The sequence below is a fragment of the Neofelis nebulosa genome, chromosome 10, assembly GCF_028018385.1.
Source record: "Neofelis nebulosa isolate mNeoNeb1 chromosome 10, mNeoNeb1.pri, whole genome shotgun sequence".
NCBI lineage: Eukaryota > Metazoa > Chordata > Mammalia > Carnivora > Felidae > Neofelis > Neofelis nebulosa.
This window is the reverse complement of record NC_080791.1, coordinates 77679387-77705357: the sequence shown is the minus strand read 5'-3', so window position 1 is coordinate 77705357 and position 25971 is coordinate 77679387. Positions and strand designations below refer to the sequence as shown.

Below are 25971 nucleotides of genomic sequence, written 5' to 3'. Positions count from 1 at the left end.
AAATAAATACATAAATAAGCCTCAGTAACTGACCTTAATGAAAATAAGATAAATGATTTACCTCATAAAAAGTTCAAAATCGGGGCACCTGGGTGGTTCAGTAAGTTAAGCGTCTGACTTCAGCTCAGGTCATGATCTCACAGCTCGTGGGTTCGAGCCCTGCATTGGGCTCTGTGCCAACAGCTCAGAGCCTGGAGTCTGCTTCAGATTCTGTGTCTCCCTGTCTCTCTCTGCCCCTACCCCTCTTGTGCTCTCTCTCTCTCTCTCAAAAATAAAACATCAAAAAAATTTTTTTAGGGGTGCCTGGGTGGCTCAGTTGGTTAAACATCTGACTTTGGCTCAGGTCATGATCTCACAGTTTGTGGGTTCTAGCCCCGCGTCAGGCTCTGTGCTGACAGCTCAGAGCCTGGAGCCTGTTTCAGATTCTGTGTTTCCCTCTCTCTCTGTCCCTCCCCTGTTCACGCTCTGTTTCTGTCTCAAGAATAAATAAACATTAAAATTTTTTTTTCTCATTCTCTCTCTCTCTCTCAAATAAATTAAAACATTAAAAAACATTTTTAAGTTCAAAATAATAGTCATAAAGACATTTACCAAGGGCAGAAGAATGTTGCATGACCAAAGTGAGAATGTACTAGGAGACAGAAAACATACAAAAGTAATAAACACAAATCAGAGAGCTGAAGAATACAATACTGCACCAAAAATTTCAATGGAGATATTCCACAGCAGATTAGATCAAGTGAAGAAAGATAAGCAAAATTGAAGACACAGTATTGTACTTCATTTAGAGGAGCAAAAAGATGAAAGAGTGAGGTTAGCTTAAGGGACTATGAGACAATATGAAGCTGACCAACATTCACATTAATAGGCTCGCCAAAGAAGAAAACAGTAAGAAAGGGGCAGAAAACTTACGCAAAGATATAGTGGTTGAAAACTTCCCTTACATGGGGAGAAAAATATACAAATCTGAGAAGCCCAAAGTGTCCCAAAGGAGTCCTAAAAGACTCACACTAAGACACATTATAATTAAATTCTCAAAAGTTATATACAAAAAGAGAATCTTACATGCAGCAACAGAAAAACAACTTGTTACGTACAAGGGACAGCCTCATAAGACTATCAGCAGATTTTCACAGCAGAAACTTTTCCAGGCCAGGGGGACTGGCATGGTATAGTCAAAGTACTGAAGGACAAAAACTGCCAACCAAGAATATTCTACCTGACAAGCTGTCTTTCAGAACTGAAGAACAGATAGAGTTTTCCAGAATACAAAAGTTAAAGGAGTTCATCACCACTAGGATGGTCTGTCTGGCCTTATAAGAAGTATTAAAGAGACTTCTTTGATATAAAATAAAGGGATGCTAGTTAGCAACATGCAAACATGTGAAAATATAAATGTCACTAGTTAAGGTAAATATACAGTTAAATTCAGAATACTCTAATGTTGTAATGGTAATGGCTAAATCATTTATAAAATTAGTATGAAGGTTAAAAGACAAAAGGAGTAAAAATAACTATACAATAACTGGTTAATAGATAAACAAGATAAAAAGATGTAAATCATGGGGCGCCTGGGTGGCGCAGTTGGTTAAGCGTCCGACTTCAGCCAGGTCACGATCTCGCGGTCCGTGAGTTTGAGCCCCGCGTCAGGCTCTGGGCTGATGGCTCGGAGCCTGGAGCCTGTTTCCGATTCTGTATCTCCCTCTCTCTCTGCCACTCCCCCGTTCATGCTCTGTCTCTCTCTGTCCCAAAAATAAATAAAAAACGTTGAAAAAAATTAAAAAAAAAAAAAGATGTAAATCGTGACATCAGAAGCATAAAGCATGGAGGGGAGAGTAAAAATATAGAAACTTAGTATGTATCTGAAGTTAATTCGTCTTAGCTTACCAGAGACTATAAGATGTTTTATGTAAGTCTCATTGTACTCACAAAGCAAAACTTATAATAGATACACAGACGATAAAAAGAAAGGAATATAAACATATGTTAGAAAAAATTATCAGGAGGACAAGACAGGAAGAAAAGAGCAAAGAAATTATAAAATAGCCAGAAAAAAATTAACAAAATGGCAAAAGGAAGTCTACACCTAACAATTACTACTTTAATGTAAATAAGCTAAGTTCTCTAATCAAAAATCTTGGAGTGGCTGAATGAATAAAAAACAAGACCCAACTGTCTGTGAATTGCAGGAGCCTCACTACAGCTTTAAGGACACACATACTGAAAATGAAAGGATGAAAAATATATGGAAACCAAAAGAAAGCAAGGTTAGTTACATCAGAAAAAAAAAAAAAGACTTTAGACAAAGGCTGTAATAAGGGGCAAAGAAAATCATTACATAATGATAAAGAGGTCAATCAAGCAACAGGATATAATACTTGTAAATATTTCTGCATCCAACGGCAGAACACATAAAGAAATAATATGAATATTAATAGACTTGAAGACAGAAACAGACAGCAATATAATAATAGTAGGGAGGGGTGCCTCGGCGGCTCAGTCGGTTAAGTGTCTGACTTCAGCTCAGGCCATGACTCGATGGTTCATGGGTTCAAGCCCCGCATCAGGCTCTGTGGTGACAGCTCAGAGCTTGGAGCCTGCTTTGAATTCTGTGTCTCCGTCTCTCTCTGCCCCTCTCTCACTCATGCTCTGTCTCCATCTCTGTCTCTATCTCTCAAAGATAAATAATCATGAAAAAAAAATAAAAAATAATAGCGGGGAAATTCAATAGCCCCACTTTCAACAATGGATAGATTATTCAGACAGAAAAATCAACAAGGAATCATTCAACTTAAATTACATGTTAGACAAGATAGATTTAACAGAGGCCTACAGCACTTTCCACCCAACAGTGACAGAATACACATTATTCTCAAGTGTGCATGGAATGTTCCCTAGGAAAGATCAAATGTTAGATCAATGCTTCTGAACAAGCAATGTCTCAAAACGAAATCAAAAGAGAAACAAAAATATCTGGAAACAAATGAAAATAGAAATATGACATATCAAAACTTATGGGCTGCAGCAACAGAAGTTCTAGGAGGCAAGTTCATAGTAATAAATGCATATATTAAGACATAAGAGAAACCTTAAATAAACAACTGAACTTTACCTGGAATGAGAAAAAAAAAGAACAAAGTAAGCACAAAGCTAGTAGAAAGAAGGAAGTAACAAAGATCAGAGTGCAAATAAATAAAATAGAGACTAACAAGACAATACAAAAGGTCAATGAAACTAAGAGCTGTTTTTCTTCTTCAAAAGATAAACAAATTACATAAGCCTTTAGCTAGACGTACCAAGAAAAAAGAGAGAGGACCCAAATAAATAAAATTAGAAATGAAAAAGAACACGTGACAACTGATACCACAGAAATACAAATAACCATAAAAGACTACTATTAACAAGTATACGCCAACAAATTGTGAAAGCTAGAAGAAAAAATAAATTCCTATAAACACACAACATACTGAGGCTGAATCATGAAGAAATAGAAATTCTGAACAAATGACTAGTAAAGATCTTGAATCAGTAATCAAACACCTCCCCACAAAGAAAAATCCAGGAGAAGATGACTTCACTCATGCATTCTACTAAACATTTAAATAATTAATGTCAACCTTTCTCAACTCTTGCCAAAATTATAAGAGAAGGGAAGATTTTCAAACTCATCTTAGGAAGCACCATTTCTGTGATACCAAAGCCAGGCGAGAAAATGACAAGAAAAGAAATTACAGGCAAATGTCCGTGATGAACACAGATGCAAAAAAACCTGAATAAAATAGCAGCAAATCAAATTCAACAATACATTAAAAGGTTAATACACCATGATAAAGTAAAATTCATTCCAGGGATACAAGGATGGTTCTATATGCACAATCAATGCAGTATATTACATTAATAACAAAAATGATAAAAAAAAAAACTTATGATCATCTCACCTGATACAGCAAAAGCACTTGACAGAATTGTTGATAAAAATTCTCAACAACATGAGTATGGAGGGAATGTACCTCAATATAATAAGAGTCATAGGGGACAAGCCCACAGCTAATACCATTCTCAGTGGTGAAAAGCTAAAAGCTTTTCCTGTATGATTAGTAACAAGACAAGGATGCCCATTCTTGCCACTTTTTTTCAAAGATTACTGAAAGTCCTAGCCAGAGCAATCAGCCAAGAAAAAGAAATAAGTGGCATACAATTTGGAAAGGAAAAAAATAAAACTGTCTCTATTTGCAGATGGTATTAAATTATGTATAGAAAGTCCTAAAGATTCCACCAAAAACAGAATAAAGGAATTCAGTAAAGTTTGAGGATAAAACTTAATATACAAAAATTAGTTGTTTCTATACACTAACCACATACTATCAGAAAGAAAAATAAACAATCCCATTTCTAATGGAATCAAAAGGAATAAAATACCTAGTAATAAATAGAACTCAGGAAATGAAAGATATATACACTGAATACTACAAGATATTAATAAAAGAAACTCAAGATGACACAAATAAATGGAAAGATATTCCATGCTTATGGACTACAAGAATCATATTGTAAAAATGTCCATACTACCCAAGCAATCTTCAGATTCAATGCAATCCCTATCAAAATTCCAATGACATTTTTCAGGGAAATAGAACAAACAATACTAAAATTTGTATGGAACCACAAAAGACCTGGAATAGGCAGAGCAGTCTTCAGAAAGAAGAACAAAGCAGTAGGCATCACACTTCCTGATTTCAAAGCTATCGTAATTACACTTTATAAACTATATTACAAAGCTATAGTAATCAAAACAAGATGATAGTGGCATAAAAACAGACACATAGACCTACAGATCATAATCAAGAGCTCAGATATAAACCCATGCATGTATGATAAACGAGTATTTCACAGAGGAGCCAAGAATATTCAATGTGGGAAGGATTGTTTCTTCAATAAATGGTTTCGTGAAAACTAGATATTCATTTGCCAAGGAACAAAGCCAAATCCCTGTCTTAGACCATATACCAAAATCAACTCAAAATAGATTACAGACTGATTGAGCCTAAGATCTGAAACCATAAAACTCCCAGAAGAAAACATAGTGGGTAAGTTCCTTGACATTGGTCAAAGCAATGATTTGTTGGATTTAACATAAAGGCTAAGGCAACAAAAGCAAAAATAAACAAGTAGGACTTTCAACAAACCAGAAAGCACAGGAAAGGAAACCATTAACAAAATAAAAAGGCAAATTACAGAATGCGAGAAAATATTTGCAAATTATGTATTTGGTAAGGGGTTAATATCGTTTTTTATATATCTGAAGAAATCATACAACTCAACAGCAAAAAAACAAAAACAAAAACAAAAACAAAACTAATCCGATTAGAAAATGGACACAGTGGGGCACCTGGGTCAGTTAAGCCTCTGACTTCTGCTCAGGTCATGATTGTGGGTTCAAGCCCCATGTGGGGCTCTGTGCTGACAGCTCAGAGCCTGGAGCCTGCTTTGGATTCTGTGTCTCCCTCTCTCTCAGCCCCTCCCTTGCTGTCTCTCTCTCTCAATAATAAATAAACATTAAAAAAAATTTTTTTAAGGCAATTCCATTCAGTCATAAATACACACACACATATACACACACATTCACATATCTGTTACCCTGGAAGGAGTCTCATCACTCAGTTTTTAATAAAAATATAGATTTAAAACTATGTATATCAGTAATGTAAAATTATATGTATACACATGCCCACACACATGGAAGAAAAGATTCTGAAAAACTATGGCCATGATAACGTTTCCATTTCTAGTAACTTTAACATTATTTTCTCCCTGCTTTTATATACTACTTGAGTTTCCTATGATGAGTGTGTATTTTCATTATGAACAAAAAGTTTAAAAAAATAAAAAGCATTTCCTATCTGCCACTACAAAGCATAGGAAGCATTATTTTCACGTCTCAACCTCTTGAACTAGTGTTATTCCTTTAACCAAGAATGTTTTTTTCTTCACATCTATTCTGCCAATGCATCCTTTGATTCAGCTTAATGATTTATTAGTGGCTGTACTAAAATAAATATCTCTAAAGTTCTGCTTTCCTAGAATTTGGCCACGAGCCTCAAAAACCAAAGGTAAACTAATTCATTACTAACGTAAACTTTCCTGAAAGAACCAATGGTAACACCTCCTCAAAACACTTCAAGTGTCTGGGTGTTCCGCACATGGCTGTGTCTCTGTTTGCAATGAAGTATGAGGTTGGTGTTGGTACACCATCTCTCTATGTGCAAACACCTGAAAACCACTATATTTGCTGTAATTTGTGTACCTCTCGTTCACTGCTGATTCCAAGTAATGATCGAGGAAAAATTTGGCAGCTACGTGATAAAGATGTATTTGTACTTAACAAAGTCGGGGTTATTAGAGAACTGCTGGTAAGATTTGACTATTCTCTGTTCTTTGAATCGAGGCCACTGTCTTCAGAGCAGAGCAGCCAAGCAGAAGTGGTGGAAACCCATAAATCTTCACGCACATCCACAAATTTTGGTGTCTTTTTCCCTGGATTGAGCTACTCTTGCTCCCTTGCCCAGTTTTTAAATACACATATTTGTGATTATTAAATAATTTTTTTAATTGGAAAGAAAAAATCTATTTCTTCCCAGAGTCCCCTAAAATTTGGGACATGTTTTGGAAGTCTTTAGGTTTCCTCCTGCTGAGTTAGTCTTTACGTAACATATTTTCCTCACTGACAGCAGGAACAAGATGAAAAAAAAGAAGAAAAAAGATGAAACACTGGGACATTTCCAAAATTAAGGGGAATTCTACTTTATATGGAAGATTTCTAACAAATATAACTGGAAGCTGGAACCAGAATTATACACAGGGAATTTAGACTCAAACATTGATTTAACAGCCCTCAACAGTTGTTGATTCTTGTTCAACTTTGTATCTATGATTCAATATTTTTCAGCCAGCAAATATTTATGTGTATTCTCTCCTGAATTACATACTTATTGAACTGTTATTTTTTCATAGCACTGGGAGATGGTGTGAGCTGAATATATACAAAGTTTCAAAAATTATATTATCTCTCAGAGAAATAAACAGATGATGAATAAAGACCTTTTTTGGACCAAAGACCAAGGAATACAGACCACTGATGTAGACTATATCGGTGTACTGATGTTAGTTAGCAAACACACAAAGATCCCAAGTCACCTTTGGTATATAAAATATGCCATCTGTATATGTTATATGGCTATATAACACATAACATAGAGTTGTTTTTTATGTGGCCATTTACTCACCCCAAATTCCCATGAATATTGCAAAGAATACTGTGGACTCGTTATCAAACAAATGCGAGATCTGCAAAAACAATAACATCACAAAGACTATTTAGTATCAAACGCAATACAAAAAGAGAAATCCCAAGTCTTTTCCCATACCACAATACATACATACCTTTGAAGCCAAACACGTAGTATTTAGTCTCCAATAATCACACACTAGATCACAGAGCGGGCACATGATAATCTGCCCTCCAATCTTAGGGTCACAGATTTCAGTGCTGCAGAGGAGACAGCAAAGTGATTTTAAAAGTGATGTGCTTTTAGGTGACAGAACAACAGTTTACACAGCTTCGCAAATATGACAGAAGGGACAATAAAGCAGCAATCTCTGTAGTAGGTCAAGTCATGCTTTGAGAAACAGAATCTTTAGAGCTGATCATTTATAGATTTTCTGTAAAGCACTAGGTGAGGGCAGCCATTACATTTGGGTTTTTATCAGAAATATCAATTATTTGCTGCCACCAGGAGACACTCTGAAACAAATGCCAGGGAAATAATAAGAGCAGTTGTTTCAGTTAGTATGACATCAAGATGTTTTCTCTGTTTGGGCAATTCAGTTGCACGTACCTGCTTGAGTTATTATCCATTGATAACAAGCCGTAAATGAAACAAGCTAAGCCAACGACAGCCGCAAAGGACAGCATTTCCGTGTAAAATCCAAGAAAGACAAAATACATGCCAATCTTTTCTCCATAATAATCCCTATGAAAGAAGGTAAAAAATAGTATCAAAATTTAAGAGAATGATACAATCCAGAGACCCTTGGTTTTGTATTCAGAAGAGACATGTATTCCTGGCTCCACTGCTTTCTAGCCCTGTCATTTTGGTAGAGTTACTAAACTTACTGAACTCTGGTTTCCATGTCCTAAAATATAAGACGATACTTATCCAAAGAAGTGGTGCAAGGACTAAAAGAGTTAACACATATAAATAGGAAGCCAACTGAATGTAAGTTAACTTTTAATTTTGAAATAATAAGTATAAATTTGAAAAGCTTCCAATGTTTCAGGAGACTTTAATGTACTAAAATGTAGAACATTCTGCGATGTAACTCTAGCAATTAACAAATCAAAATCACATTCCTAATCTGCATGGAGTTTCGCTTTATTTCTCTTTCTAATATAGAAGAAGGTACTCTCACCACATTCATCAAGAGTGGTTATATGTATAAAGTTACATCTCCCTTCAATTTTGGATCTCTGATAGATGTTTATAGAATTGTGATAGAGGTAGCAAACTAAGGAATTAAAAAGGGCTGCTTAAGAAAAATCCCATAAAGGGGAGCCTGGGTGGTTCAGTCAGTTAAGCATCCGACTTTGAGGTCATGATCTCTTAATTCATCAGGTAAATCCCTGGGTCGGGCTCTGTGCTGAGAGCTCAGAGCCTGGAGCCTACTTCGGATTCTGTGTCTCCCTCTCTCTCTTTCTCAAAAATAAATAAACATTTAAAAAAAAGGTCCATAAAATATGCAATTCAGCTCTTGCTTTACAAAGAGTTGAAAAATTATAGCATTACTTGTCACAAATGTTCAAGTCTTAAAACCAAGTTTTGTTTTGTTTGTTTTAATTTTAACTTTGCATTTTTTCCTTCCAAGATTTTATTTAAATTCAAGCTAGTTAAGATATGGTGGAATATTGGTTTCAGGAGTAGAATCCAGTGATGAATCACTTACAGATGATACTCAGTCCCTATCCCACCAAGTGCCCTTCTTAATGTCCATCATCCACTTAGTCCATCCCTCAACCACCTCCCCTCCAGCAGCCCTGTTGTCTACATTCAAGAGTCTCTGATGGTTTGCCTCCCTCTCAGTTTTTATCTTACTTTCCCTTCTCTTCCCCTATGTTCATCTGTTGTGTTTCCTAAATAGTACATGAGTGAAATCATATGATATTTATCTTTCTCTGACTGACTTATTTTAAAGTCCCCCTTACAGGAATCTCTTAAGGAAGCAAAGAAGATAGTTTTCTCTGTCTCAGAAAATCACATTAAAAACAAAACAAAACAAAACTGGAGGGCCTGAGTGGCTCAGTTGGTTACGCATCCAACTTTGGTTCAGGTCATGATCTTACAGTCCGTGAGTTCAAGCCCTACGTCAGGCAAGGTGCTGACAGCTCAGAGCCTGGAGCCTGCTTCAGATTCTGTGTCTCCCTCTCTATCCGCCCCTCCCCTGCTCATGCTATGTCTCTCTCTCTCTGTCTCTCAAAAATGAATAAATGTTAAAAAAAAAAACAGATTAATCTTCGTAATTCATATAGAGCTCAGGTTACTAAATCTGTGAACACTTTCCGCAGTTTCCAAGGTAGATAGATATGATCCTTTTGGCTTCTAATAGCATGCTGTATATAAATCTATTACATCACTTAATATTAAATTACAATTTCCATGCATGCTCAGAAAAAAGGCAACTCGGAACATAAAGGTACAAACTTAATTTCCTAATATTTAAATATTTTCTCATATTCAATACTAATTTTATTGAACCTCATATTCTTCAGTTTTCAAAATTCCTAATCTCTTCTAATTAAATAGGCATCTTTATGCTTATACCATTTTTCATTATTTTCACTGATTATAAACATTTTGCACTGTTGTTTTCTCTTGTTCTGCTCCTCAAATCACTACAAACTTGAAATTAAATTATAATCCCATCTTCTTCCCTTGTTAATTTGCCACTCACAACTTCCTTAGCTTCACTTACACTTAGGATACATGAACTCGTTTTTTCTTTTTTCTTTTTGTTTGCTGAAAAATATAGCAATTACTGCAATACTGCATAGCATCAAACTCTTAATAAAGGATAAAAATATTTGATTTTGTGGAATTTACTATTTACCATATCTATTTCCAATTGATGTTTTAAAAATTAAAAAACCAATAATTTTTTGAAGTTAAGACATCAATATTACTGCTACAGATTTAACCTAAAATTGTTTGGGAATTCATAAAGAAACTGAATATTTCAACAACCTATTTTTTTTTTAATTTTTTGTTTTTAAAGTTTATTTATTTTTGAGACAGAGAGAGACAGAGCATGAACGGGGGAGGGGCAGAGAGAGAGGGAGACACAGAATCGAAGCAGTCTCCAGACTCTGAGCCATCAGCCCAGAGCCCGATGCGGGGCTTGAACTCACGGACCACGAGATCATGACCTGAGCTGAAGTCGGAGCTTAACCGACTGAGCCACCCAGGCACCCCACAACAACCTATTTTTAAAGAACTACATTTTTCTTCCTTTCAAATATCAAGAATCTTATTCCTTGAGAGTGAAAAAAAAAAAAAAGGCTTCAAGAACTCTAGACCTTTGTATTAAAAAATTCTTTAAAATTTATAGAAATTTTCAGATGAGGATTTATTATATATGGAGTCATAGAAATTATTTTACTAAACCATGGATTTGGGAAGCTTAACAATCAGATTAACAACTAAACCATCTCCTAAGAGTGTAAAAAAAAGCAAAAGACATATCTTAGATGTATATTATGGTAAAAATGTACACAGTATTGAAATAACATTTAAGGGGCGCCTGGGTGCCTCAGTCGGTTAAGCGTCCGACTTCAGCTCAGGTCATGACCTCACAGTCTGTGAGCTTGAGCCCCATGTCGGGCTCCGCGCTGACAGCTCGGAGCCTGGAGCCTGCTTCCGATTCTGTGTCTCCCTCTCTCTCCGCCCCTCCCCTGCTCACACTCTGTCTCTGTGTCTCTCTCTCAAAAATAAATAAACATTAAAAAAATTTTTGAAATAACATTTAAGATGTTAAATTATCTCACTATTCATAACAATTAAATGAGAGAAATCTAATAACATGAGACACTCTATAAAGACTCAAATATAAAGGGAACTCTTTTTTTAAGTACTTATTTTTAGAAAAATGTGCCTTATATTCACACTTAGGGCATTTCTTAACCTGTTTTACTTACTAGACTTTGAACACATCTGTGGCCCCATATCATCTAAATAGCACATGACAGGTAGAAGACATTCATTGTGAGATTTTGTGAGAAAGCATTGGTCTAATACTGGATTCCCAAGACTTAGTCTGAGACACAGCAAATAATCAAAAGAATGATGATAAAATTTAACTGAATATAGGGTTGAGGAATGAACAAACAAATGCAAACATTTGATCTAAAGTGATTCATTAAAAAAATAAAAATACAGTGATTCATTTTTATAGTGAGTTAGTGAACATCTGAGACACTTAGCTGTTACATTTAATAGCATTTTAATAGCACCATTGTATTTACTGTAAATATACTTATATTCTAAGCTATTTACTATATAGCTACATATCAAGTATTAAGCCACTCAAAACTGGGGTTATCAAAAGAAAAAATATAGAGAGCTCTTAAATTGGCAAGATAAAATAGGATTGGAGGGCATATAAAAATAAAGACTGGGGGTGCCTCGGTGGCTCTAGTCAGTAAAGCATACGACCTCAGCTCAGGTCATGATCTCATGGTTTGTGAGTTCAAGCCCCACATCAGGCTCTGTGCTGACAGCTCAGAGCCTGGAGCCTGCTTTGGATCCTGTGTCTCTCCCTCTCTCTGCCCCTCCCATGCTCATGTTCTGTCTCTGTCTCTCAATAACAAATAAATGTTACCAAAAAATTAAAATTGAAGACTGATAATCCAATGGTAGCAACCTTGGTATTCCCATTGTTTTCTTTGAAAATATAATCTAATATGACAAAATGGTAAGTCCCCAAAAGACAGCAAAACTATTTACAAATATTTCAATATGGAACTTAAGTTTCGTGTAGAGGTAACACGGAATATGTGAAATCCAGAAAATCGGACTCCTAAATTCTAAATCTCTCCCTAGAGGCACCTGGGTGGCTCAGTTGGTTAAGCGTCTGACTCTTGATTTCAGCTCAGGTCATGATCAAGCCTTGCTTTGGGCTCTTCACGGACAGCATGGAGCCTGCTACCCTGCTTGGGATTTCTCTCTCTCTCTCTCTCTCTCTCTCTCTCTCTCTCTCCTCCCCTCCCTCCTTCCTTCTCTTCCCCTCCCCCACTTAAGCGCATGTGCAAGCACTCTCTCAAACTTTTAAATAAATAAATAAATAAATAAATAAATAAATAAATAAATAAATAAACAAATAAATAGACAATCTCTTTCTAGCCATCCAAAGTCATTATGTCTTTTTTTTCTAATCTTCCACACCCAGCCATCTACAAAGGGCAATAAATTTTGCCACAAAAATCTTTTGTTAATCCATAGTCTCCCCTATTTTCTATTAGCAATACCTTGGATATGATTGTCAGTACCTGTCACTGAAAATTTGTAATAGCCTCCTAACTTCCCTGACTTCAGTCTTGCATCCCTCTCAACTGTCTCCTTATTTCCAATGTAGTGATGGTTTTAAAGCAAAAAACTGAACCTGCCCTCTTCCTCCTTCAATGGTTTTATCCCTTCTTTTAGCAGTGTCCTGCATGACGTTGCTGATAAACATTCAGTTTCACCTGCTTCTACTCCTATACGAAGAACTAAATGTGCAATGTTCTTTCTTAGCCCAGCACTCTGTACTTCTCTCTGTCTCAGACATTCTTACCCCCACTTGCTTACTTAGCAACTTGCTACTTACCTTTCAAGAGGCAGCTCAAGAATCAGTGCTGTGAAATTTTCCCTGAGCTTGTCATAAAAGTGGGTGCTTTTTCCTCTATGCTGTTCTTCCATGAGTATCATTCTGTTATAATTATACGTTTCTGTGTCTTCCTGGGAATATATTCATATTAGGAAATGATGTTCTGATTATCTTTGTAGCCCTACTCTCTTGCTTGATATCCAGTGATGTTTAATAAATGCTCACTAAGGGAATTTGTGTGGAGCACCTGGGTGGCTCAGTCAATTAAGTGTATGACTCTTGATTTCGGTTCAGGTCATGATCTCACAGTTCGTGGGTTCAAGCTCCATGCTGACGGTACAGAGCCTGCCTGGGATTCTCGTCTCCCTCTCTCTGCCCCTCTCCTGCTCTCTCTTTCTCAAAAATAGTAACTTAAAAAATTAAAGGAATTTGTGCATTGTAATCATGCATCTATGGACAATTCCTTTCTCTTCTTAAGGATGTTTTTATTTTTATCCCCTTGCTATCAAGTGCCATCAAATCTCTAAAACTTTTCCTAAAAACCATAAAGTCAACAAGGAGAGGAAATAAAACCACACCTGATACAGGCCTTCAGCATCATGACAAAGAACACCATGATCATCAAATTACCTATAGGTAAAAAAATAAACCCATATCCAACAGACCACCTGCCACTTGCTGCCACAAATCTGAAGCACCAAAGAGCAGTGAAGATGATGCTTAGGAAATTCTAATTAAAAAAAAAAATGTAAAGTAAGGTGGAGACATTAGACAAATACACACAAAATCACTCGCTGGGGGGAAAAAACTAAATCAACACTGAACCTATCTGTGACACGGCAATTCATAGTCCTGGGCAAAAGGAGGGGATCTGAAAATAAGCAACAGTTGGAAGAGTCTGTCTCAGAGAAGCGATATTTGGGGGTAATAATCAGCTATAAAGGGTGGTACTTCTTAAAGGTGTTGCAGTAAAGAGAAAGAAAATAAGAGAGGTAGTTAGGATCCTGTAGAAATGAGAGAAATAGCACATGGTAAGCACATACCATCACCCATAAAAGAAACGCATGGAATAGGAAAGAACTAGGAGAAGAGTGCCCTCTAATGCTAGAAACTCTTCATGTGCGTTAAATATAGACAGACAAAAGCAGACCATAGCCATACAAATCTATGTTACAAAAACTGAAAATGTTAAACAAATAACTTCAGCTAATGAATATTCTCCCAAAAGAACAAAAGAAATAGTGTAATAAAGCACTACAAACTGAATTAAAATGTCCTCAAATAAATATTTGAAGATATAAGAAAATACCAGAAATAGAAAATTAACAGTGGGAGGAAATGGAATAGAGGAAACTCCATAAAGAGAGGAAAAAGTAAAATCATATACTGTAATATCACAATTGATGCTGAAATTATGAGGTATTCAAGAGAGAGAAGAAAGGGAGGGTTCAGTGAAAATCTAATAAAGGATGATAAGAAAAACAGGAAACCTTTCAAAAGTATGAAAATAACACACAGAAGTAAACAGAATCTCAGAGAAATTACTTGGAATGAAGACAGGCAAAAAAAGACCAAACATACAACGAATTGGAATCCAAAGAAAATTAAAATACTTGAAAAGAACTAACGTTTTAGAACTATGACCCAAGAACATTTTCCAGAAACACACACACAAACACACACAAAAAAACAAAAATAGAAGGTACGCATTAAAGGATCCAGGAGGAACCAGGAAAAACTGACTTAGAATAATCAACTCCAAAACATAATGTGTTAAAACAATCAAACTTTAAAACAAACAAGCAAAAGGGGCGCCTGGGTGGCTCAGTTGGTTGAGCGTCCAACTTCAGCTCAGGTCATGATCTCACGGTTTGTGAGTTCAAGCCCTGCATCGGGCTCTGTGCTGACAGCTCAGGGCATGGTCGGATTCTGTGTCTCCCTCTCTCCCTGCCCCTCCCCTGCTCACACTCTGTCTCTGTCTCTGTCTCTGTCTCTCTCTCAAGAATAAAGAAACATTAAAAAAAAAAAAAAAAAAAGAAACTCTCGAAGCCTCCTAGCAAAATGATAAAGCAATGGACAAGGCCAAAATAATGTTCTACTTATGAGGACACACTGGAAACATTCCACAAGGCAAGGACACCCACTATCCATTACTATTTAAGATGTCCTGGAATTACTAGCCAATGCAACTGAACAAAAGAAAATAACTGGAGACCTAAGAATTGGTAAAGAAAAAGTAAACTCCTTCTACTTAAAAATGACATGGCAGGGTGCCTGGGTGGCTCAATCAGTTAAGTGTCCAAGTATTGATTTTGACTCAGGTCATGGTCTCAAGGTTCTGAGATCAAGCCAGAGTCAAGCTCTGAGATGGATGTGAGTGGAGCCTACTTTAGATTCTCTCTTTCCCTCTCCTTCCTCCCCTCCTCCACTCACTCTCACACGTGCTGTCTTTCTCTCTCTCTCTCTCTCTCAAAAAAAATGACATGGTAATATACCTGGATAACCTTAAAGAATCAATGATAAAACTAGTTCAATGAAAAATTAAGGCATCAGAATATAAAATTATGATGCAAAAATTATAGCATTCAATATATAAATAATAACAAGTTAAAAGATATATTATAAGAGAATACATAATTTATAAAGCAACAAAAGTATAGAATACTTCAGATTAAATTTAGGAAAGTTTCCTAATGTATACAAAGAAAGTCTGTAACACTCTTGAAAAACCCAAAAGTAGGTTTGGACAAAGACCTATCTTTTCCTTCACATGGCTTTTCCTTGGTTAGAATGACTGAATTATCACCAAGCTATCAGGCCAGTCTAAGTTAAACTATAAACTTCATGTGATCCCTTATAAATACCAGTGATCTTTTTCTTTTTAGTAAGCACTAGACAAGTTGATAATAAAGTTTATATGGAGGAATAAACATGCAGAATGTACAAAGAAAGACTGAGAGTAAAAGCCATGATGAGGTTTATTAGCCCAAACAGACTTTAAAACATACTCAAAGACACTACATAGTAAAACATACTACAGCCAAAGTGCTATAATTAAAACAGCCTGGTACTGATGCATGAGTAGTTAGCTAGATCAAAGGAATAAAACAGGACATTCAGATAAACTCAACTGCATATAGAAATCTAGTATAAGATGAAGGGAGTACCAGGGTGCCTGGGTGGTTCAGTTGGTTAAGCATCCAACTCTTTTTTTTTTTTTTAATGTTATTTATTTTTTGAAAGAGAGACAGAGCACTAGTCAGGGAAGGGCAAAGAGAGAGGAAGACAGAATTCAAAGCAGGCTCTAGACTCTGAGTTGTCAGTACAGAGCCTGACTCGGGGCTCAAACTCACAAGCTGTGAGATCATGACCTGAGCCAAAGTCAGATGCTTGATTTTGGCTCAAGTCATGATCTCATGGTTTGTGAGTACGAGCCCCAAGTCAGGCTCCACGCAGACAACCCAGAGCCTGCTTAGGATCTCTCTCTCCCTCTATCTGCCCCTCCCTCTCTCTTACTCTCAAAATAAATAATTTTTTTTAAAAGAAACTTGAAGATACGTGGCACCTGGTGACTCGGTTGAGCGTCAGACTTCTGCTCAGGTCATGATCTCACAATTCGTGAGTTTGAGCCCACTGCCATCAGCACAGAGCCTGCTTTGTGTCCTCTGTCCTCCTCTCTCTCTGTGCCCCTCCCCCTCTCACACTCGCTCTCAAATTAAATCAAACATTATTAAAAAAAACCTTGAAGATATAGGTCATACCTCAAATTACTGCAACATCAATAAACTTAATAAATGGTGTTGGGACAAGTAGATAAAATTAGATATACTCCTCATAAAATATGTAAGAATAAATTTTAAATGGATCAGGAATCTAAACATTAAAATTGAAACTATTCAAGTAAAACAAATGTAGGTGAAATCCTCTATATCTTGAGTGTATAGAAAGGCATTCTGTCTCTAAAAATCCAAATGTAATAAAAATTTTGATAAACTTGACTTCATGAAAAAATGAGAAAATACTTCTACATAGCAAGAACCAAAGTTAAAAAAAAAAAAACCATAAGCAAAGTCAAAATGCAAATGGAAAACTTGAAGAAAATACTAAGAATACATACTACAGATAAAGGGTAATAAAACGTCAGTATATTAAAAACTTAAAAACATTGAGAAAGAAGGCAAAAATCCTATAGAAAAAATAGACAAAAGATATGAATATACTATTCATTTAAAAAGCTACAAAAATATCCCTTAACATACAAAACGATGTTCAATTGTGTACATAATAAGGGAAGTACAGATTAAAGCTACACTAAAACACTGCTTCTCACCAGTCAGCTGGCAAGAATTAGAAAACTTAATCGTGCACTCTGCACTTCCCATGTACTGTTGGTGGGAATTCCCAATGGTCCAGTCCCAGTGAAGGGAAATTTGGCGATATGTAACACAACTACATATGCACTTACCCTGCAACCCAACAATCTCATACATACGGGTTTACCCTGAAAACACACTCTCAACAATACAAAAATACACAGGTACATTTTTACTCATGGAAACACTTTGTAATCATGAAATCCGGGAGGCTACCTAAATGTCCAAGTACACATAATGGTGTACCAGAAAGCCGAAAAATGGATGAGGGTGGCTCAATGAATGCATATGGATTGATCTTCAGACTGTATTAAGTGAAAATAGCAAATTGCTGAAGAGTCTATATAGAATGCCACTTAAAAATGAAAAAGAAAGTTCAGAAAATACATATATCTGCTTTTCATAAAAATAAATCAGAAAATGGAGAAGTTGGCCAGTTATATGGGATAATATATAAGAAAAAGGGCAAGGAATGGGATGAAAGGGATCAGAGATAGAGTGCCACTTCCCTGGGTTTTCACTAAAACTGAAAACAAACTGAAATAAATCTTACGTGTGAAATGAGTGGGGTAGAGTTCTGGGGAGGAAAAAGGAGCAATGTTATAAAGACATAGGATCCAGCTCCCAGGGCTCCTGATGGAGCTGGGTAAAAGGGTAAAAGTTGGGTAAAAGGATGCTGAGTGACAACAATTAAACAAGGAAGGAGTAATACAGTTGGAAACTCACATTGCAACCAAAACAGTGAATATTGGTTCAGGTGAGAACCGTTCTATATGCTGTGTCTAGGGAGAAATTTTAATGAGTAGCCAAACTTCCCACAGATTGTTTATTACTAAGCAGAGGGAAAACAGTGGAGAAATCAAACAAGATTTGTAGCTGGATAATCAAAATTCACATAAAAAATGAGGGACTTATTAGAAGCAAGGAAGAAAACATAAACTATAGAGCTGAGAAACAGGATCACACTTTGGATGACCAAAGTTGTCATAAACAACCCGGGGCTCCACGGAGCTGAATGTCATCTCAGAAGAGGCTGTTCATAGCCTGCTGTTGGTGTCTCTAAAGTCACGGGAGGGGGCCTGTAGGGCTGGGACCCAGGTCTCTGAGAAGGAGGTCCTGGCAGGCTCGTGCAGGGACCTCAGAGCAGGTCAGACGGGGTCGGGTTTGCAAGGGTCGGGAAAACTGTACGCGGCGTGCAGCCTCAGCACTTGAAGGCACTGCCCCATCCAGGACTAGGAGCGTTGTTGGGGAATCGCTCGCTCACAGGAAGCAAATGGGAAACCCACAAAAAACAACAGAAACAGATCCTTGTTTCCTCCTCCAGTGCTTCCTGCTGGCCGAGTCCCAGTGAGCCAAGTGGCAACTCATACTCGTGATTTTGAGAGTTCCAGTCTCAATTTCATGAAGCAGCTGAGGAACCACAGCTTAAGGACTGGTACACCGTTATCAATGAGATCACGTCGCGTTCGTTGACGAATCAACTATTCAACTGCCACTTCCTACCTGTACAACTGCAGGCCTTGGCCCCCCGTCTCCCACGTCATTTCCCTTCCGGCGTCCCCGGAGTCCCCCAGATATGTCTCACATATACTGGGAATATCTTTGGGGGTCAGCGTCCAACACCGTTTCCAGGCCACTGTGTAAGGACTCCAGCTCCTCCAGGCCAACGGTGCTCATCTCTCCAAGGAGGAATCCACCAAACCCTAGCTCACCCTCTATCCCAGAAAGTTAATCCTTTAAGAGGAGTGGTGTTTCTTTCTTTTTGTTTTTTTAATCAAATTGATTGGGTGCATACACCTAAGCGCATAATTTGGTAAGTTCAGACGCATGCGCTCAGGTAACCACCACCAGAGTCAACAAACACATAGAGCATTTCCATCATCTCAGATGATGGAACCTAAGGTTCCCTTAGGGTCCTTTGCAGTTAACCCTTTCCCCAAACCCCAGATCTGGGCAACCACTACTGTCATTTAGGTCCCTATAGTTTTGCCTCTTCCAGAATGTTTTATAAATGGAAACCTAAGACTATGCAGCCTTCCATGGCCTGCTTCTTTTCCTTAGTGTAATGCTTTTAAGATTCATCCTTTGATGTTGCATCTATCTGTAATTTCTCTCAGAGGAAAAAAACAAAAAAACAACACACCATTGTATGAATATATGACAATTTATTTATCCATTTACCCATTGGCAGCCTTTGGTTCTTTCCAGTTTTTTCTTACTCTGCAATAATCTGCTATAAACATTCAATCAGTGGTGTTTCTGTGGACATATACGCTCCATTTTTTCATGGGCAAAGACTTAGTAGCGGAATTGCCTGGTCATACACAAAGTGCGTATTTAACTTGATGAGAAAGTGTCAAATTTTTTTATACAGTTGCTACTCCATTTGGCATTCTAGCAGCACTTTGAGTCTTCAAGTTGTTCCACACCTCTGTCAGCTCTTATTGTTGCCAATCTTTTAGATTTTAGCTATTATAGTGGGTGGTGTGGTGGTATCTCAATGGCAAACATTTTAACTCTTATTCCTCTAGTGAATACAGATGTTATGCATCTTTTGATGTACTAATTGGCCATCCATAAATATCTTTCTTTGGTGCAGTATCTGTTATAATCTTTTGTCCATTTTTAAAGATTTTGTCTCATTATTGAATTCTAAGAGTTCCTTCAATATTCTAGATGTCCTTTACTGATAGGTGTGTTGCAAGTATTTTCTCCAGTCTGTGGTTTGCCTTTTTATTTTTAGAACGGTGTCTTTTAGAGAGCAGACATTTTCAATGTTAATTAAATCCGATTTATGAATTTTTAAATTTGGCTTTTTATGTCTTTTGTGAAAAGTCCATGCCTAATCTCAGGCCATATGAATTTTTCTCCTAAATATTCTTCTAGAAGTTTTGTATTTTTAGCCCTTACACTAAGTTCCCTGATCCATTCAAGTTAGTTTAAATTTCTGTATAGGAAAGGATCAAGATTCATGTTTTGCATGTGGCCAGCTTCGGCTCAGGTCATGATTTCACTGCTCCTGAGTTCAAGCCCCGTGTTGGGCTCTGGACTGACAGCTCAGAGCGTGGAGCCTGCTTCGGATTCTGTATCTCCGTCTCTCTCTGCCCCTTTCCCAAACCTGCTCTCTCTCTCTCTCAAAATTAAATAAACAATAAAAAATTTTTAAATAAATAAATAAAAATATTATTTCACTATTGAATCAGAAAAGGCAGTATAACTTGCTACAAATTATGTTATTATAAGAAAATGAAAAACTAAAAAGTTCTTAAATTTCAGCTAGACACTGTCATCTGATTAAATACTTGAGCTTCCACTTTGTTGTAAAAGGAAATTATCAAGGGCTAACGAAGTATTACAGCTACATTGGCACTGACCCAAGATGTAATGTGGTTGTGTGTATCTAGGGTTATAAATACAAACCTTTGGGGAATACTCATACAGAAACACCTGTTGATAGTTTTAAAATGTCAAATGAATACATATTTTAAATATATTTTGAACAATGTAAAACTATGTAAACCTTCATTCTGATGACTTTGCTTCTTTGAAAATATGCTATGAAAACATCCTCCAAGGGCACAATGTCTGCAAACTGTTCTTAGCAACACGTTTGTAACAGTGAAAAATCTGGGACAACCTGTTTTTCAATAAAAAACCAGATAAATGAATTATGCAAAATTTACAATATGGCACTCTGTGTTCTCTTAAAAAGCATGAGATAGAACTGTGTGTATTTACAGGAGGAGTACCAATAATATATTATTTAGTGCAAACAGAAAATTGCAGCTGAAAGGTAAATAAAGATGTCATTGTTTTTTCTAAGGAAAAAATATGATTGTGTATGCATTTTATTGTGCACATAAAAATAGAACTGAATGGATATACCAACTCAACAGCAGTCACTTCTGCAAAGTTCAATAGAGGTAGAATTTCACTTAAAACTCTGCACATCTTGGGGTGCCTGGGTGGCTCAGTCAATTGAGTATCCGACTCTTGGTTTTGGTTCAGGTCATGATCTCGCAGTTCGTGGGCTTGAGCCCTGCATGGAGCTCTGTGCTGGCAGTGGAGAGCCTGCTTGGGATTTTCTCTCTGCCTCTCTCTCTGAAACTACCCTGCTTATGCTCGCACACATCTGCATGCACGGTCTCTCAAAATTAAACTTAAAAAAAAAAAGCTTTGCACATCTGTTTATTATTTGAATTTTTGATAAACGTGTGCTACTTTCATCATTAAAAAAATGAAATGACCATTATTCAAAATAATTAAAACATCCATCGAATAAAGAGTTCACACAATGATTTACCAAAAGTACCAGCTTATATATGCTATCTGCCTTTCATTTATTCTTAAAAATTTCCCTTCTTATTTGCCTTAAACAAACCTGTTGAGATAGTCGTTCACCTGTTTGGATGTATGCATCCAAATCAGTCTCATAAAAAGGATACTGTGATGTTGTGCAAACACAGTACTACAAATATAAATCACTGAGTAAAAAACAGAGTCTGTAACAACCAGGGGTCTAATCTGATCGTTCCTTTACTGAAATCATAGCAGGAGTTTCCTAACATCCTGTATGTATGTAGTATTGTTATGGTGCAAAGCAGGAACTTGCTACTGCAGTCTTCTTGCTTAGGCAATGAAACTGTCTAAAGAATTGAGGTCACAGGACAAACGCCTTCCCAGATCTCTGAGATCTACACATGCACACACACACAGACGTCCATACACAACCTTTCTGCTATCTTCTAAATTCCTGAACTCAGAGAAAAACAAAACAAAGCTAATACATATTAAGCACTAAGTGCTACCCCTGTGCTAAAAAATATACATTATCTCATTTTATTATTAAGTAGCCTCATAAGGAAAGCACCACTGTTATTCCCATTTTACTGATGAGCCTCACAGAAGTTAAATAATTTGACCAACTTGGATCTGAACCCAGCCCACCCTACACACCAAGGCCCAACCTCTTAACTACTGAGCTACTTCTGTATGGTGATGAAGCACATTCCGACAGTATTCTGCTCACAAATGAATGACTAAGTGATAGTGTGGGTACAAAACTGGGGACATGTGACATGTGGTGGGTGAAAACAGTGGTGAAAAGAATGGAATATGATACCACTGTGAATAAAAATCACATCATGAAGTTTTAATCTGTTTGATAGTGTTTAGTAAGGAACTTACCTAATCAAATCTAAAGGCTGCTCCTTGTAAAAATAGGAAAACCGAGCCCAATTCTGGCAAAGTGTGTACCTCTCGTTGACAGGGTTAGGAGGTTCTGATGGCTTCCAATATTGACCCTACAGATAGTCAAAATGAAAGTACTTGAATGACAAAGCAAAAGATGAGGGTGAAGCAAATAAACACTGTTTTATAAGAAGTTTAGTGAATGAAGCAAATGTTCTCTTTAACTTTTAGATTTGGATTTTCATATCCCATTGATGTGCAATTATCTCCCCAAAACTACAATAAACGATGACACAAGGGATTCATTAAATTCTCGCACCCAGTTATTTAAAATACAAGTTAAAGTCTGAACCTTTGGCTTTCCTCAAGCTGCTCTTTCACGTCGAAAGTCCTTTCTTTACTCAAATTATACTAGAATAGTCACAGCTCAGGGATTAATGTAACTAAGTAACTGGCTGGGACATTAGAAATAGGCTAACACTTTTACTTCACATATAGAAAAATTAGACCCAAGCAACGTCCAGTGAATGATCCAAAGTCATCCTGCTATGACAGGAATCTCCTCCAGAAAACTCATCTGGTCCTGTCAATCACTGCCACCATTTCCCAGAAAACTTGAAATATGTATCATAAACTTTACACCAAAGAACCTCAGTATTGTTTCATGCCTAAAATTTTCCCCATTGTTACCTACCAATAGATTTATTAATACCCCTTCACAACAGAGCAGAATACTAGGGCTGTCTACACATGGCAGTTCAACACATTCTTTCAACTGCTGGTCCAGACAAATGAACTGCTAGAGACAGCATGAATGAATATCCAATCTAAATTAAGCACATGTGAAAATCTCTATGTGATAAGATAGAAGATTTTCTATCATGTAGATTCCGTCTTGTTTTCTTCTTCTGTCACTAATCCTACTGAATCTTGAGAAACAAAATAATAAAAAGGCAGCCTATTTGGGTATCTTGAAAAGCCATTCTTTAAAGCACATAAGGGAAAATCTAGCACCTAAACTTACAGTCAGGATAGAAAACAAAGAAAAAAAAAGTAGAATTAATGGTAAGTTACATCTATCACTAACAGCTAAGGTTTCTAGTGATCATAAAGCACCCTGCTTGCTGGAAGGCTTGATTTATGGATTAAAGTTGCTGCTGACTGAGGATATTAGTTTGGTTTAATGACCTGGTAATAGTAAAAAGAGAATGAATGCCCTAAAAAGAAATAATTCTCAAAATCTTCAAAAGGACTTTTTTTCTGTGAAAACTGACAGAGAATGCATTGTGAAGTGTTTTATTAACCCACTATATATATCTCTCTCTACTAAATGGCCATGGCATTATTTTGAATCTATAATCACCTAGAAATTCTTTTGCCCAAGGGGAAAAAACGTGTGTACAGGGAGAGGGAGAGTTGGGGAAGGAGGATGATTTCTCTAACACTTAAATTAAATTCACCTGAATTGATACTCCTGTTAAACACTGCCACCCATTTAGGGCACCTGGATGGCTTAGTCAGAGAAGCAGCTGACTTCGGCTGAGGTCATGATCTCACGGTTTGTGGGTTTGGGCCCCATGTCAGGGTCTGTGCTAACAGCTTGGAACCTGGAGCCTGCTTTGGATTCTGTCTCCCTCTCTCTCTGCCCCTCCCCCACTTGCACTTTGTCTCTCTTTCTCTCTCTTAAAAATAAACATTAAAATAATAATAATAATAATAATAATAATAAAAACCTGTCACCCATTTAGGAAAATTCTGCTTAATCAGCTTGACAGTTGTTGAAGAGACCCAGTTCATTAAAAGGCATCTCACCTTACAGAGAAATCATTTGTGAAAGGAAGAATCTAATCGATGTAGCAAACTTCACTGTCTTATTTTAACAAATTGCCACAGCCACCCCAATCTTCAGCAATCAGTTTCCAGTTGTCCAGAAGCAAGACCCTCCACCAGCAAGATTACAATTCGCTGAAGGCTCAGATGATGGTTAGCATTTTGAGCAATAAATTATTTTTTTAATTAAGGTATACATTGTTCTTTTTTAGACATAATGCTATTGCACACTTAACAGACTACAGTATTGTGTAAACAATTTTATATATGCAGTGGGAAAACAAAAAACTCATGTCTCAAAAAAACAAGACATGAGGGGCACCTAGGTGGCTCAGTTGGTTAAGCATCCGACTTCGGCTCAGGTCATGATCTCGTGGTCTGTGGGTTTAAGCCCTGCATCGAGCTCTGTGCGGACAGCTCAGAGCCTGGAGCCTGCTTTGGATTCTGTGTCTCCCTCTCTCTCTGCCCCTCCCTCACTTGCACTCAGTCTCTCTCTCACTCTCTCAAAAATAAATAATCATTAAAAAAAATTTTTTAAATAAATAAGAAACATGAAATATACAAATGCTGTTGGAAAAATGGTACCAATAGACTTCTTCAACACAGGGTTGCCACAAACCTTCAATTTGTAAAAACACACACACACACACACACACACACAAAGAAAATGCCTGTCATTAAAATCAATTATGTATCTAATAAATGAACACATTAATGCACATAATTCAAGTCCTTTATGGATTAAAAACTTTATAAATTAGAAAAGATCTGATGGATTCAGATAGAAATTTCCACATATTCTGTAATGTTCTTTTAATAAAACCACTATTTTCAATATGAGTTCTAAAGAAAATTCATACACAAATGTAATGTTTTTTAAAATAAATTTCCATTAAAACCTCAATGTAAAGATGTATAAACTATGTGCTTCAGCATAGCTGTTAAAGTTCTCAGCTTGGAACTAGGGAGTTTGAGGGATTTTCCCAACATGAGAAAGAATTAAGCAACCTGTCTTAAAGAGGAAGCAAAGGGAAGATTCTCTCTCGCAACAAGGCAACCTCTGAATGTGGGAGAGGAAAAATGGATTCAGGATTTCAAAACCAAGCTTATACTTACATCATGGAGTGGATAGGCAGATGAATAGGTATTAGAAGTTAGCAGTCTTTCAATCCCAAACTTTTTCTTCCCATCTTCTACGCCAAAAGGACACCGTGAGAGAATATAATAAACCTATGACATAATTTGAAGTAAGCATTAGACAACACATTTCTGAACTTTATGCTTTCCACATTTTGTTTCCATCACAATTTAACAATGTCCAACTTTGTCTGAATGTAGACACAGGCTCTGAACCTTCCCTTTGTTGTCTGAAGGAAGATGTAGAAGGTGGGGTGGTGTAGTTTGCACACACAAACTCTGCCCCTCCCCTTCCCCACCACGCATGTGTGCGCTCTGTCTCAAAATAAATAAACATTAAAAACAAAAAGCAAGAGGGGGAGGAAAACTATTGCAAGAGCGGTATCTGCAGACATCTGAAAAGTCAGGCAGAAAGGGTCTTTTCATTCATTCATTCATTCATTCATTTGGGAGAGGCAAGGCAGTTTCAGAGAGCATCTTTCTTTGTGTTAAGGCGGGACTGTTACACCTGCCAGGGTCGGCTTGGGTT

General features: G+C 36.9%; 1 protein-coding gene across 5 annotated transcripts in view; it reads right to left on the bottom strand.

Moving 5' to 3' along the window:
• ANO5 (anoctamin 5) overlaps positions 1–25971 on the bottom strand; it is a 95776-nt gene that overhangs the window by 33740 nt on the left and 36065 nt on the right. For all 5 annotated transcript variants that reach the window (XM_058688466.1, XM_058688468.1, XM_058688467.1 and 2 more), the window contains 5 exons: positions 25422–25535; positions 22473–22588; positions 7896–8030; positions 7441–7546; positions 7284–7344 (listed from right to left, as the gene is read on the bottom strand). In XM_058688466.1, coding sequence (XP_058544449.1) covers positions 7284–7344; positions 7441–7546; positions 7896–8030; positions 22473–22588; positions 25422–25535 — 532 coding nt within the window. The remainder of the gene's footprint in view (positions 1–7283; positions 7345–7440; positions 7547–7895; positions 8031–22472; positions 22589–25421; positions 25536–25971) is intronic.